This window comes from Taeniopygia guttata, chromosome 5, assembly GCF_048771995.1.
Source record: "Taeniopygia guttata chromosome 5, bTaeGut7.mat, whole genome shotgun sequence".
Classification (NCBI taxonomy): Eukaryota; Metazoa; Chordata; class Aves; order Passeriformes; family Estrildidae; genus Taeniopygia; species Taeniopygia guttata.
This window is the reverse complement of record NC_133030.1, coordinates 4,621,456-4,634,882: the sequence shown is the minus strand read 5'-3', so window position 1 is coordinate 4,634,882 and position 13,427 is coordinate 4,621,456. Positions and strand designations below refer to the sequence as shown.

Here is a 13,427-nt window from a genome sequence, read left to right as displayed (position 1 = left end):
GGAAGAGAGGCAAAAAAGAAAAGTAATATTTCCTTAAGTAAATTTCATATTAAGTAAGATTAACATTCTCCAGCATTTCTGCCCTATCAGCAGGGCAATGACTAAACCCACTGTCTCTTACATAAAACATTCTTTAATACATCCAAAGAACAAGAATTGAGGACTGAAAATGTACTGTCGATTTCCCTGGATTAAGGTCAAAGCTTGAGAAAGAGAGAGAGAATAGAGTATTTTCCTTCACAAATTCAACAGACAATTTCAGTTTTAATCGGATTAGGGAAATAAAGTCAGAAAAAAATAAAATTCAAAAAGAAGAATTATAATACTTACATTGGTGACATATTCAATATCCTTCCAAATATTACATTCCCTGGGAAAATCTGCCAAATCTAAAAAATTATCCACTACCACTTGGCCAATCAAGTCGTGCCTGGAGAATCTGTCAAAGTCATACACAGAGAAATGGAGTTTCCTTGTGTTGAGATCATTGTAGGGGACAGTAAATAAAAAAACTTCATCAAACACTGGATTTAGGGTCTTTCTGTGCACTTTAGTCTGGTGTTTTGTTTTCCTGTCAGGGAGCAGGTATATCTTCACGTAGGGATCTGAAGTTCCAGAGAAGTCCTTTGCCGGCAGGTTGACGGCCTTGTGAATCTTCACTATCAGCTGCTCCAGATCGCAGTCATACTTGAGGATGAAGTTGAGTTTTCCACAGGCCTTGCTGTTACTCCTCCGGCCGTCGTCCGTGTCCAGCGATCTCTGCTTGTACAGCTCCGGCTTGATGCGGCCGATGCCCGTCAGCTGCTCCTGCTTCTGGACCTGCTGGATGTTGAAGTCAGGGTTGGACAGGTTGAGCTGTCTCCGGAGCGAGTTGTGCCTTAAAGCCAAAGAGAAAGAAGTGAAACAGGCTGTGCGCGCACGCTGAAGGTGCCGGTCACGTCGGGTGCGTTTCCGTCCCGTGCGACGGGCTCAGGTTTTTAACAAAGGGATAAAAAACCCTGAGACCCAGTGTGGGTGATAGCTGACCTTCTGCACCAGACTGCTAATGCCAATCAGTGCCTGCTCCCATGTCTCAAGCTGGGCTGAACGGTTTGCTGATCACCCCAACAATTGTTTTCCTTTTTCTCTCACACCTATGTAATAAACTCTGAGGTACCTTGGCTGAAAAGCTCCTTTACTTTCCTTAGCTGAAGATAAGAAAGGTGCTTTTAGCTTTGGTCCAGTTAAATTTAATTGTCACCCTGATTCTTAAGATTTTCTAAAGCCTTCTGAGTTTATATTCTGTTAGAGAACTTTCTCACACAACTTTCTGTAAACCATCTATTGTTTTGCATTCCTTCATAGAGGTGGAGAAACTTGATGTACTAGGAGTTTGTCTAATGTCATTGGAGAGGTGGCACCTTCATCCTCCAATCCACTGTCACCTTTGAAAAAGTATAAATGCTGGAGTCAGAAAATAAACTCTCTTTTTTCACCTTTGCAATAGCAGCGGCTTGCGACGTGCTTTCACGTGTCCCACAGTGACGTTTAATAATTCACACTTACTGTGACTGAAATTTCTCCTTCATGGATGGCAACAAAAATCAAGTTTTCAATCCCTGTTGAGGTAGGGAGATGTGAAAGTGAAAGCTGAATTAGGTAAAGCCCTAATCTTTTACGAGCTCCATTTTATTGTCCTCCTCATATGCGGCAATCAGTGTATTGGAGCACCAGGAGCTCAGGTTGAACACAGAAAGACCATGTGGATAATGCCAGCACAGGATTAATTTAAAGCTATCTATATTGAATGTAATCAGCAAGAGTTCCTCTGCTATAATTGTTCATTCATTCCTGGTAAATATCTGTTTACCCATGCTTAAAGCAGAAACAGCCTCTTATGTGCTATCCTAATGTTTTTTCTCTTGTTGCATAATGAATACATAATCTTGTGGCTCTACATTAGTCATTTCCAGCATAAAAAATTATGTCACCAAAGGAAAAAAAAATTCAACCCTTAAGCACCTCATGGCAGTGAGAGGCCTAGAATATCCTGTGGAGGAATAAAAAGAGGCTAGCAAAGAGCCACTGGGCTAGTGCTGTACTTTCTCCAACTGAAGTGTATCTGCTTTGACTCAGATATTTACTGGCTCTTCACATGCTGATCCTTATTCTCACTGTATGAAACATAATCCTTTTTCACCTGCCCCTGCACACGCTCTCAGCCTCCCCCTTTCCTCTTCCCTCGTGTACTGGTTTTCCAGTTCCCTTGGAGACTTCACTGACTCTTGTTCAGTCACTCTTCCCCCCACAGTCATGACTGTGGCTAAAATCTGCGATTTTTTAAATCCAATTTCTAACTCTTGCAAAAGTTTCATTAGCTTGCCCTACTTTTCTTCTTTGGAAAAAATCTTTCAGGATATATTACTAAGTGTTCAGCACCAGTGCTAAGTGCAAATGAATATGCTTTACAAGCTAAATCTAGGCTGCCCTGGTACTTTTAAGGGATGCAGGGCTCTGTGTTATCCAGCTCCTGAGGGAAAAGAACCAATGAGACAGTAGTTGTGATGTCTTAGGATTCTAGCTTTTATATTTTACATATATTTGTAATCCTGCAATTCTTTAGTGTGTAACTCTAAACTCCATATACAGTGTGAGCTGCTGTTCTCCCATTTTGGGCAGACAAAACAATTCCTGTCCAGGCCTGGCAATCAAAGACACCTCACTGTCTCAGGCCCCAAGAGATGTAAACAAAAGTGAGTTGGGGAGGGGCAAACGGGGGGGTAAATGACTTCATTACTGAAGCTGTAATTGGAAGACCAACCCCCAGTTTGCAAATGAACCAAACTTATAAAAGTATGAAACCCGTGACGTGTCCCCCATTTGAGGTGTAGCCCCTGGGTGGGCTTCGTCTGCCTGAAATGTACCTGAAGGCTCTTCAATAAATCTATAACTACATTTAATTCCCTTAATTTTGTTGGAACTCAAAATGTCCCTCAGACATTTTTGGAGGTTCCAGGCCCTGGTCAGAAGCATTTGAGACCCTGGCAGGCAGCTGGAAACAGCTGTGATTTTGAGTTTGAGCCATGGAATGATTTACCAACCTTGCAGGAAGAACAAGAAGTCACAAAAGTTTAGATATTATAGTAGAAGTAGTCAGAAAGTAGAGGGAAGAATTTTTTAGTGTTGTACAGGGGGGTTTTAACACCTGTACAGGGGGTTTTTACTTTGTACATGGGGGTCAGAGGTTTTAAGATGGAGGAATGTAGGCTGGTCCTGTTTCTCCTCTTTCTTCTTCCTTACCTCCATGTTCTTGGTGATGTTGGCACTCACAGATTGGTTTAGACTAGAAAAGCACCATTTAATATAGGCAGTAGGTATTGGGGAAAAACTATAAACATGTAACACGTAATGTACCATATAAAAGAGAGCAGCAGCCCTGGGCGGGGAGAGAGAAGAAGCAGTCGGGAGTCAGAGAGGATGTCAGGGTGTGTGTGTGCCTCTGCCTGAGCTGCTGAGCAAACTGCAGTAGCCAGAGAAGAAAATCTTTTAGATAACTTGCAATAAACTGCCTTGAGACCGAACAACAGGAGACTGCTGAGCTTTTCTTTGGAAGCACGGGTTGGAGGAGAGACTTTACCAGCACACAGAACCCCTGAACTAGGCCGGGGTTCCAACATGTGCACACACACACACATATACATATATATATGTATATAGGTGAATAACTTTTATATATATATATATATATATTTTTTTTTTTTTTTTTAGGAATGTGGCAAGAAAATTATGCCCTTTTTTAAGATCAATGTGCTTTTTGCGCTGCATCCAGGAAGAACAGAGAGAAATTGGAGCTACTGACCGGGCAGACGAGGTGGGCTCAGTGGTCTGGCGCTGCATCCGCACGTTGGGCACGCAGTTCTCCTTGGCTCCCTCCTGGGTGTCCAGCGGGAGGTCAGGGGACGTGTGGCTGATCTTCATGGAGGCCTCAGGGTAGGTGGCGGGCTGGCCCAGGTAGTCCTCGCTGTAGTCGCGCTCATTGGTGTCCGCGTCCGCGTAGTGCAGCGGCTCCTGCTTGCTGTCCTTGTTCCCGAAGGGCAAACCCCGCTCCCGCCACGGGATCCAGCACAGCTTCCAGGACACGAACAGGGACACGCCGAACAGAGCCAGGCCGCAGGCGGTGACAACCAGGGACAGCAGGCTTATGGAGATGTCTGCGAACAAGAGAAGCGCGTCCGTGTCACCTGGAGCGCCAACACAGCAGTCAAACGCCTCTAGACTGCAAATTCAATTCTGGTCCCTGCAACACTCATAAAATTATTAAAAGTTCGGATTTCTTTCCCCCTCAAGGGAAAAGAAAAAGTTGGGACTTCAGCATAAAACTTGAACCCAGCTTATAATTTCCCTACAAAAGCTGGGTGGGATGAAAGGTCGTTCTAAATGTGAAAAGGGTTTTTCGCTTGCTCACTCAGCTTCCTGTAGTACATTTTATCTTTTTGGTTTTCTTTTTCTTTTCATGTAGTGCAGATTCCTCCACCTGTTTTACCCATTCTCATTAGCTTCTCTTCCAGAGCCTGTATTAGGCTTAAACACCATGAAAATATGCACACAAGCACCTCCGTGACATGAATTTTTAAAGTATTGCACTGCTGTATCCTGGTTTATTATTTTAATTCCATTCCATCTAATTTTAGACTCATTCCTATATTTGCAAATTATTTTTGACTATCAATGCATGCCTTGCTCTTCGTAATTTAATTAGGACACCAATAACTCTTCAAAACTGAGGTTTTACCAGGTTTTTAAACTCCAAAGGCTCTTCCTTTTCTTTTTCCAAACTTCTGGTACAAAAAGGAATGTGAAGATGAGTTTTCTGTTGTTTTTCCCCACATTTCCAGCATTATCCTATTCCATCAACAGAAATAAGTTATGGGAGTGGTTTTTGCTATGTTTTGTTTTAAGTTGCACATTGGGAAAATGACTCAGTGGAACAGCTGGTTTTGTGGTTACAATGTTTTGGAAATGAATCTCTCTGTGGATTACACAATACATCATGCCTCCAACACAATTAGTGAGGATTCTATTTTACTGCCTTAAATTATAAACACAAGCTGATCAAAGCAATTTTTCACACTGTGTGTAGGTTCAGAGTGTCAGGCTGTATCTCTCTATGCAAACAGCCAGCCTGAATTCTCAAAGGATGACAGAAGGTTGAAATGCACCGCTTCTACTAAGACAATTATTTTAAAATGACAATTCAGATGAAACAGCCCCGGTCCATTCCAAAATAAAAATAACATTTTTTTTTTTTTTTTTAAAGTGGGAAAGCCAATACCTTCTGCCCCTGCTGTCAGTCTCATTCTTACCAGCCAGCCAGATTAAATTTCCACAGTGGGGGGAGTGACACTGCAATCCATTTCATACAGGAGCTGTCCAGTTTATTTTGCATGCTGCAAACCGATTTCAAACAATTTTAGCCAGCATGGCCCTTTCTGTCCTTCTCCGAGTCACATCAAGACAAAGCTCATGAACAGTGGGGACAGCTTAGAAGCTGCTTGGAATTACAGCAAAGAGTTTTTCAGAGCTAAAATTAATTAAAGAAATCCCTCCCATGCATAAAAGGGAATTTGGGAGAGAGTGGAATGGTAGTCCTTGATAATTTCAGAATGTTTATTGGTAAACAAATCTGGCAGTGGAGGCAGAGCACAACTTCTTTTTGATTAAAAATCTGAGGATCACGGATACAGAAGTGAAAGAAGGCCTTTAGAATAAAGTAATTTGTCTTGGATTCCCTGGAGAAGAAGCAAGAAATACATGAGAAGTCTGCAAAAAGGCCATTTCTTTCAAAGAACTGATTCAAGTAAATGACCCAGCATTGAAAGAAATGAGAAATTTGGGGTTATCAGAAGCAGCCAGAAGATTACAAGGTGAGAACAGAAGACTGGCCAATGATAAGGGTGTGTGAATATAAAGGTGAGGAACAATTTGAAAAGCAGATCAGCAGTCCCCTACCCTACCATGAAGATGACTTGAGCAGAGGAAGTTTTCTAGAGAACAGACACTGTGAGAAAAAAACACATGAGGGCAATATGAACTGTTTTTCATTTGGAGAGTTTGGGGGGCTTTAATAACATATATAACACCTTCCTCTCACAGCTTGCTTGCAGAGAAGCTGGGCAGCAAACACTGCAGGTCACAGCATGAGAGAGGAGTTTTTATCCATCATCTTGGTTTTACTTCTTCCCGACTCCTTTGTGGCAGGAAGAAGTTTTTGTATGAAATTTTTGTTTCTGTGGGTGGAAAAGAGACCACCACATATCTGTCTTGCTTCTGTGGAAGACGGCAGACTAAAGGGTAGTGCTCTGAGCTTTTCCCTTTCATCAGGCAGTAATTTTCACATCCTGTGTGCCTGGCAGGCAATTTTCAACAACAGTGCAGATCCATGGTGAACATCTGAGGTGAGCACAGTCCCATGTGAAGAGATTTTTGGCTGCATCCCTGAGCTGCTTTTCTATTAGCCACTTGTACAGTTACATACAGCATTTTCTGTATATTTTTTACTCCATCTTTCCAGATGTCTCAGTTTTTCTAAGCCTGTTTATCTGTATTCTCCTGTGGTATCAGTACTCATCTGATGCCAGTGATTTCCTCTGCTTTGTAATGAGAGCAGGGTAAGTCTACACTACTTTGTCCTCACAGAAACGAGATCTGCAGCACAGAAAGTGTTCCTCAGAAATCCAGCTGATTCTGAATTCCCTCTGTGAACGCCATGACACCAGCTAATCATCTTGATATGAATCCAAGTCAAAATTTCATAATTCTACCTTTGTCATCATGGCTGCACTAAGAGCTGAGCTCCCAAATTCCAGCATGTCAGAATACTTGGATTACAGCACACTGATTACAGCATGTGTTCCCCACTAGCAAAAGAGGCCTTTGGATAGACAGAAAACAAGATAACAGACCTGTAGGGTGGCCCCAGATTAAACATTCTTGAGACCTGGTAGCTGCCTTTAATTCTTTGTCTATTGAGACTGTGACTTCACTGTTAGAGGACTGGGGAGGCACTGCCATTATTTCCATGCAGCTCCAACAACCAGAAATTCAGCTATGGTTTCCAGGAAGGACACAGGCTCTCTGAAAATCTTGCTCATTGCACTGTCTCACAGATGTTCTGATGCAATAATAAATTTTTGACCAGGTTTCCATGTTTCAATGCCTTTTATTCTACTGACTTAAACCTCATGTATCTACTATGCTTATCAGCATAATTTTTTCTGGGTTTTTTTTTTTTTTTTTTTTTTTTTGTTTGGTTGTTGTTGTTTTGTTTTCTTTTGTTATTTTTCTGTTGTTGTGTCGTTGGTTTTGGGTTTGTTGTTTTTTTTCTTGTAGCAATCACAAGGTTAAAAATGATGTGGAAATAGCAAGTTGAGTTTTCTACCTTTGGATCACACCATCAGTTTTTACCACAGACTGGAGAGATGAATGTGGCCTTTCTGTCTGTGACAGATTTTATTACAGTCAGTGAGATAAAAAAACCCTAAACCCTTTTATAAAAAAGACTCAGTTTGGGCATTGCTGAATGCTGAGTCTTTTTACATTTTTTTACTTACATTTTAATGTAGATCTGTTACGCAGAAAAGAAAAATCCCACTTTTTGTATCAAGAGATTGTATGATAGGAATATAAATTATCTTTTCTTCAGATTCTCCTATTAAAGGGAATAACAGAACTTTTGGGGAAGGGACCCTTCAGATCATTTCTGCCCAAGCAAGGTCACCTCACACAGAATCCACCCAGATGAAATTTCTCCAAATGATGGAGACCTCCCCAGACACTGTGGGCAACCTATTCCAGTGTTTGAGAGCCACCAATCAAGTTGATAGGATAATGTCACTTTGGCAGGGATAAAATACTAAGTGGGTAACATTTTTTAGATCACAATAACCAAAATTTCAGTAGCGTTGTAAGACATAACTTCGCTTTGTAGATTATCTAGTAAAAAAGGAAATAAAATTATGCTTCTATTTATATTTCAAAGGTTTTTAGTATAGATCCACTGAACATAAACTTTTATATTGGCTTTGAATAAAATCATGTTTTTCTAGAAGAATTTGAATTGTCTTGAGCTTTTATATACATGGTGCATGACTGTTGTTCAGTATAGGAGGCTGTAAGACCAAAGACAATTGTATAATAATTCCATTCAAACACTGACAGCACCACATTGCAGGCCTCTGACTTATTTTTTCTGGAGTAAATCATTATGCTTTATCCTCTAAAATTCTGATGCTGAAAAATCTCACAAAAAAATCAGACCAGCAAATACAGAAATGTGGTGGCTTTGCCTTTTCATATGTGAAACAAGGACTGAAGTTTTTGGTTTTTTTTTTTCCCTTCTTGTATTTATTAAGTTACCATTTGGATTGCTAAGTTTTATACAAAATAAAATATCTAAATTAGCCAGCAATGGGAAAGGTCAATAGCTAATGCAGATCAATTTATGTGTCTAGACATGCAATTGGAGTTGTGGAATCAAAAAGCACAAATTATACTGTTTGGATTTGTCTGTCTCCAAAAGATTCAAATAAGAGCCAACATATGAGAAATAAAAAAACAACTGAGCAGGCAATTTCTCATCATCCAGGCACAGAGAGGACATTTAATCAAAGGAATTGCTGATCAATAATGTAATTATTTAGACAATCAAGTTGCTGGTTGCCTGGATGTGACTGGTGTTCTACCAAATGAACTCCTTTCCCAACAAACTGGCTGTAATTTGGCTTAACTTGAGGCTGAAGGAGTTTGACTAGAAATCCTAACTGGGAGAGTTTTTTTACGCATTCTTCCCAAAGTACAACAAGCTTTCTTCTCTCTGCTGATTTACTCTCCTCTTATTAAAATGACTATTCCAATGTTGCAGGTATTGTAATATACAGTCAATCTATTGGGAGAAGTTTGGCTAGCAAGTGGTGAAACAAATCTCAGCAATTCAAAATCTTGCAATACAGATATTTTTAGTCCAAAAGATGCAATCTTTCCCTGCTTACACCCAATAAATTTCAAAAGGCATTAAAATAATGTAATGAAGTAATTTTTTTTCTGAATAATCATATTACTAGGATATAAGATATATTGGGACAGATCAATCTTTGCAAATATGATTCTGTCTAAATTCAGTGGAAATTAAAAGCTGTCATTTCCTGAGGGGGAAAAAAATCCTCTTTTCATTACTTTTTTGTTGTTTGGGGGGAGATTTTAAGGACTATGTTTAGAAGTCCGGTTTCTTGAAAAACAATGAGAACATCAGCACCTATTGCTCAAATCCTAGCTGTGCTTTTGACAATCTGAATTGCTTTTCTTTTGTGCAAATACATCCCTGGAGGTTTAGCAGCCATCAGTAGTTGTACTGCAGGAGCAACTGGAGGGGTTTTTTTAAACCTAAAAACCTAAAATCCTAAGTTTTTAAATCTAAAACCCTAAGTTTTCCAGAGGAGAAGTGTTAGGATCAAGTACCTGAAGCAGTTTTAACCTGGCACAGCACTGTAGTTTCCTCTGTGCTTCACAAGTTTTCCTTAATTAACATAACTGGCACTTGTTCAGGATGGAAGGTGTCCCTTGGCAAAGACTCCTGGGACAGAGGAATAATTCTCAGCTAATGTATTCTTCTCTGAAATGCTGTTAATTATCCTTAATACCTTGTTTAGAAACTTTCAGTGCAATTCTTTAAAGGAAGGCAGCTGAAAACCAAGGGAATGAATCTCAAATTATATTCATTTTATAACACATACATGCTCCAGCTGTATCTGACCCTGATATTTATGGGTGTGGACCAACAAAAAAGGCCTAAATGAGATCAGTGGCAGGGCTTCACATGGTAGTAACATTCTCCATGCTCTGAAAAGATATTTGTAGCTGGATCTCACTGGTACTTGAGGCTGTTATTAGCTTCTAGTGATTTTTTTTTTTATTCCCTGGTTGTGTGTTCTACATCTTCTAGGTAGGCTTTCGGGTACATAAAGCTCTTCTGTTGGTTAAGACACTGTTCTAATCCTCTTAGTGGCTTGCATGTCTTTTTATTCTTGAAAAGTGTTACAAATTCCAGTTTATCACTGTGTGCTTTCTCTTCATCTGCTTCGCTACGGTTACAAATTTGTTGAATGTGTTTTCCAGATATTGCTCAACATTAACTAAGTCTCATAAATGTAATCCCAGGACTTCAGCAAGGTACTTGTTAATTAGTTTAAATCTACATAAATTTCACAGCACAATTTCCATATGAAATTAGAATTACTAAATGGCCATACAAAATAGTCGCAATAACACGTGCAAAAGCAGTAAGAGATTTGATCGTGCAGAGTATTTTTCTAGCAGAAATCGCTGTGATACAACTCAAAACTGTCAGAAGATTGACATAATACCTTATTGACAAGATCAAAAAACTAAAGCTTAAGGCAAAAAAAAAAAGAAAAAAAACAAACCAAAAACCCAAAACAAACAATCTAACAAAACCTAAAGCAAATTGTTCATGGACATTAAACAACACGAAAAAAAGTACTCAGAACATAGAAAATTACACCTTTTTTTGTTTTGCAACAAGAAAGTTTAGCTTATAAAGAAGAAAAGTTATGTAAGCACAATGTCTTGTTTGTAATTCAGGTAAGGTCATTTCATACTTAGATAGTTGATTAATTACGGCTGAAATTGTATGTGAACTTGTTCTAAGAAGAATTTATTACTGTTTGCACAGCGGATCTCTAACATATTTAGTCTGCATTAATGTGAATATCTTTGACAACTTAGCTGACACATAATACTGTGCTACAGCTTATAAGTGACAAAAAAGCCTTCACTAATCAGACAGCAGGCTGCAGGAGCAGTGATTTTTAAAGACAGAGCTGAGAGGAGTCGTATGTCCAAGGGCTTGCATTTTTCCCTGCCATCCTGCAGCAGTATCTACTGACAAAGAATGATGCTGTTCCTCTGGTGAAACGAAAGCTTCTGCTCCACAAGTGACATGGATACCAAGTACAGTAGAAAAAAAGAATTTTTCATGCCTGCATATATACACAGCTGCAGTAAAATTTTCCCCAGGTTCCCATGCCTGATTCTTGGTTCTTTTGCTTATTATTGATTTCTCTTTCAATACACACTTCATGCAACTGATAAAACGTGCAGAATTACTGTATACCTTTGGTTTTCTAATGCCAAGTGTAAAAAATTATAAGCTGGGGGAAAAAAATCCATAAATTAAAATAGAACAGAAGAGAGGACATCAGTTCTAGAGATACCATGCCAGATTTTCAAGTACTCTGTGTATGGAGATGGCTTTAATTTCTATTTTACCCTTCTAGGAAGAATCATGGGGAGTGACATATTTGCAGGACAGGAAATGTAGCTGGAGCAAAGGAACACAAAATCTTCTAAAAGCCATTTGGCCTTTGAGGCATGCTTGTGTCTTCTTAGCTAAAAGGGAAAGCTGGTGATATTACAAATGGGAAAGGAATTTTGGGGGTAGACACACACCGCAAATTCCTGTGATCATCAGTCCTGTGAGGTCCTTCACAGTGAGCTGTTGTGTTTTGTAGGATTAAAGTTCCTGTGACATTTTCTGCGTCTTCTCTGCGTGTGTTAAATCACAGAATCAGATTATTTATTCCAAGAAAACAATTAATATGATACATTCTGACTTTTCTTTATCTTGCAGGATCCTTCACAAAGTGAATGGAGTTGTTAATTAATGTTTTGCAAGTGTTTATCCTGGCTTATTTTTACGGTATGCAAAATAGAACTTCATGCAGTAATTGAAGGATTTAACTTCTCATCTAGTCAAACAAAATGACTAGTCACTTTTGGCAAATACTGTGTATGTTCCCTCATTAGCAGAATGAAAGGTTTTAATAGCAAAATGAATGATGGAGAATGAATAAAGAATAACCTAAGAGAAATTTTCCAGGAGAAATTTTTTTGGACAAATTGCGTGTGTTAAAAATTATGAAACTGTCAAGATTTGTGAATATTTTAATGACTAAGCCATCCGAGCACACATTAATCTTGAATATTATGACCCTATGAATAATAATGGAGAGAAATTGCCATTTATTTCTGCAGTGTATAGCCAGCAGCAGGAAGTCCCCAGGTTATGGAAGAGCAAACAGCTCATTTGAACCACGCCAATAAGCTCCAAGTTCCATTATAGTCCTTGAAAGCCCAGTAAGCTGCAATAACAGTAAAGTGTTTTAAAGTATTAAAGGAAATGACAGAGCAGCATTTCATTTCCCATTTGTATAAAACTGTACAGGAATATTCTCCCAATGTGCTCAAAATGACAGCTAGAGAGATCATAAAATTGTAGGATGGTTTGGGTTGGGAGGGACCTTAAAGATCATCTCATTCCAGCCCCTCTGCCATGGGCAGGGACACCTTCCAAAATTTGTGAAATTAAATTAATACAAAGGACTGGGAGATGTGGACAGAGAACTAAAGAGTATGAAGGGCTGTTTGAGCCTCAACAAAATTGAAGTTTCACATTAATACCTAAAGACTAAATACGTACATACAAATCTATAACTGGATGAATATGATTAAGTTACTTTCACAGAGACAGCCATAGTTAACAGGAGTTGTGTTGCTCATATACTTCTAGTCAAAATCTGTATTTTTCTTTCAAACTTCCAATCTTTTTCCTACTAGAAGCACTGAATTTCACATTCCACTGGTCTCTCCTTCTCTATAATTGTATTAAGTCTAGTGGAAACCCTTAGCCATTCTGATTTTGAATAACCTAGCAAAAAATATCTATTTTTGAACCTTTCTTAATTTTTTGGTGTATTTTGGTTTTGAGGTTTTTTTTATTTTAATAAATATTTAAGAAATAAAAATATAGTATTACTTTTCGGGACAATTTACATAGAGTAGAAGTGCACTTCTCTTTAAAGTCAGATTGTTTGCAATGGAAAAGAGGTCAATTATTTCATTAACTTCCAACGACTCTAAGCCTACATGATGGGAGTCTGGCACTTGACAGTGGTTCAATATTTACAATGCTTGCTTTACATTTAAGGAAGAGCCAAAATTCATTTGTGTTCTCTATATTGGCAGATCATAAAAAGGTTGTGACAAGTGTTGAAACCTCACAAGGGACTTCAAGAAAGTTGCCTGCATAGACTGATATGGATAAAGAGGAAATTTATTGTTATTACCATCACAAATCACTAACATCTTAAGCTGATTAAATAGCCTGATTTTTCTTTTAGAAGGGACTTGCTGGCACAAAGGGAAATAAAGGCAGCCTTGAAAGCATTTATCTTTCTCAGATGAGGAGCCAGATAAACTGCAACACTCACATTGACTTCTGTTAAAAATATTTCAGACACAGCTAATGCATTCTGTGTCTGTTTTTTGTGAACTTAGGGCTCCCACTTCATAAAAGGAATATTTTTGAGCTGATC

The 13,427-nt window shown here is 38.9% G+C and overlaps 1 protein-coding gene across 4 annotated transcripts in view; it reads right to left on the bottom strand.

Annotated features, from left to right (window-relative positions):
- SYT9 (synaptotagmin 9) overlaps nucleotides 1-13,427 on the bottom strand; it is a 76,407-nt gene that overhangs the window by 40,721 nt on the left and 22,259 nt on the right. For all 4 annotated transcript variants that reach the window (XR_012056173.1, XR_012056172.1, XM_030273411.4 and 1 more), the window contains exons 2-3: nucleotides 3,839-4,190; nucleotides 331-877 (exon numbers count right to left, since the gene is read on the bottom strand). Coding sequence is in view for 2 of the 4 variants with exons in the window: in XM_030273411.4 (XP_030129271.2) it covers nucleotides 331-877; nucleotides 3,839-4,190 (899 nt within the window). In the remaining 2 variants the exon portion in view is untranslated. The remainder of the gene's footprint in view (nucleotides 1-330; nucleotides 878-3,838; nucleotides 4,191-13,427) is intronic.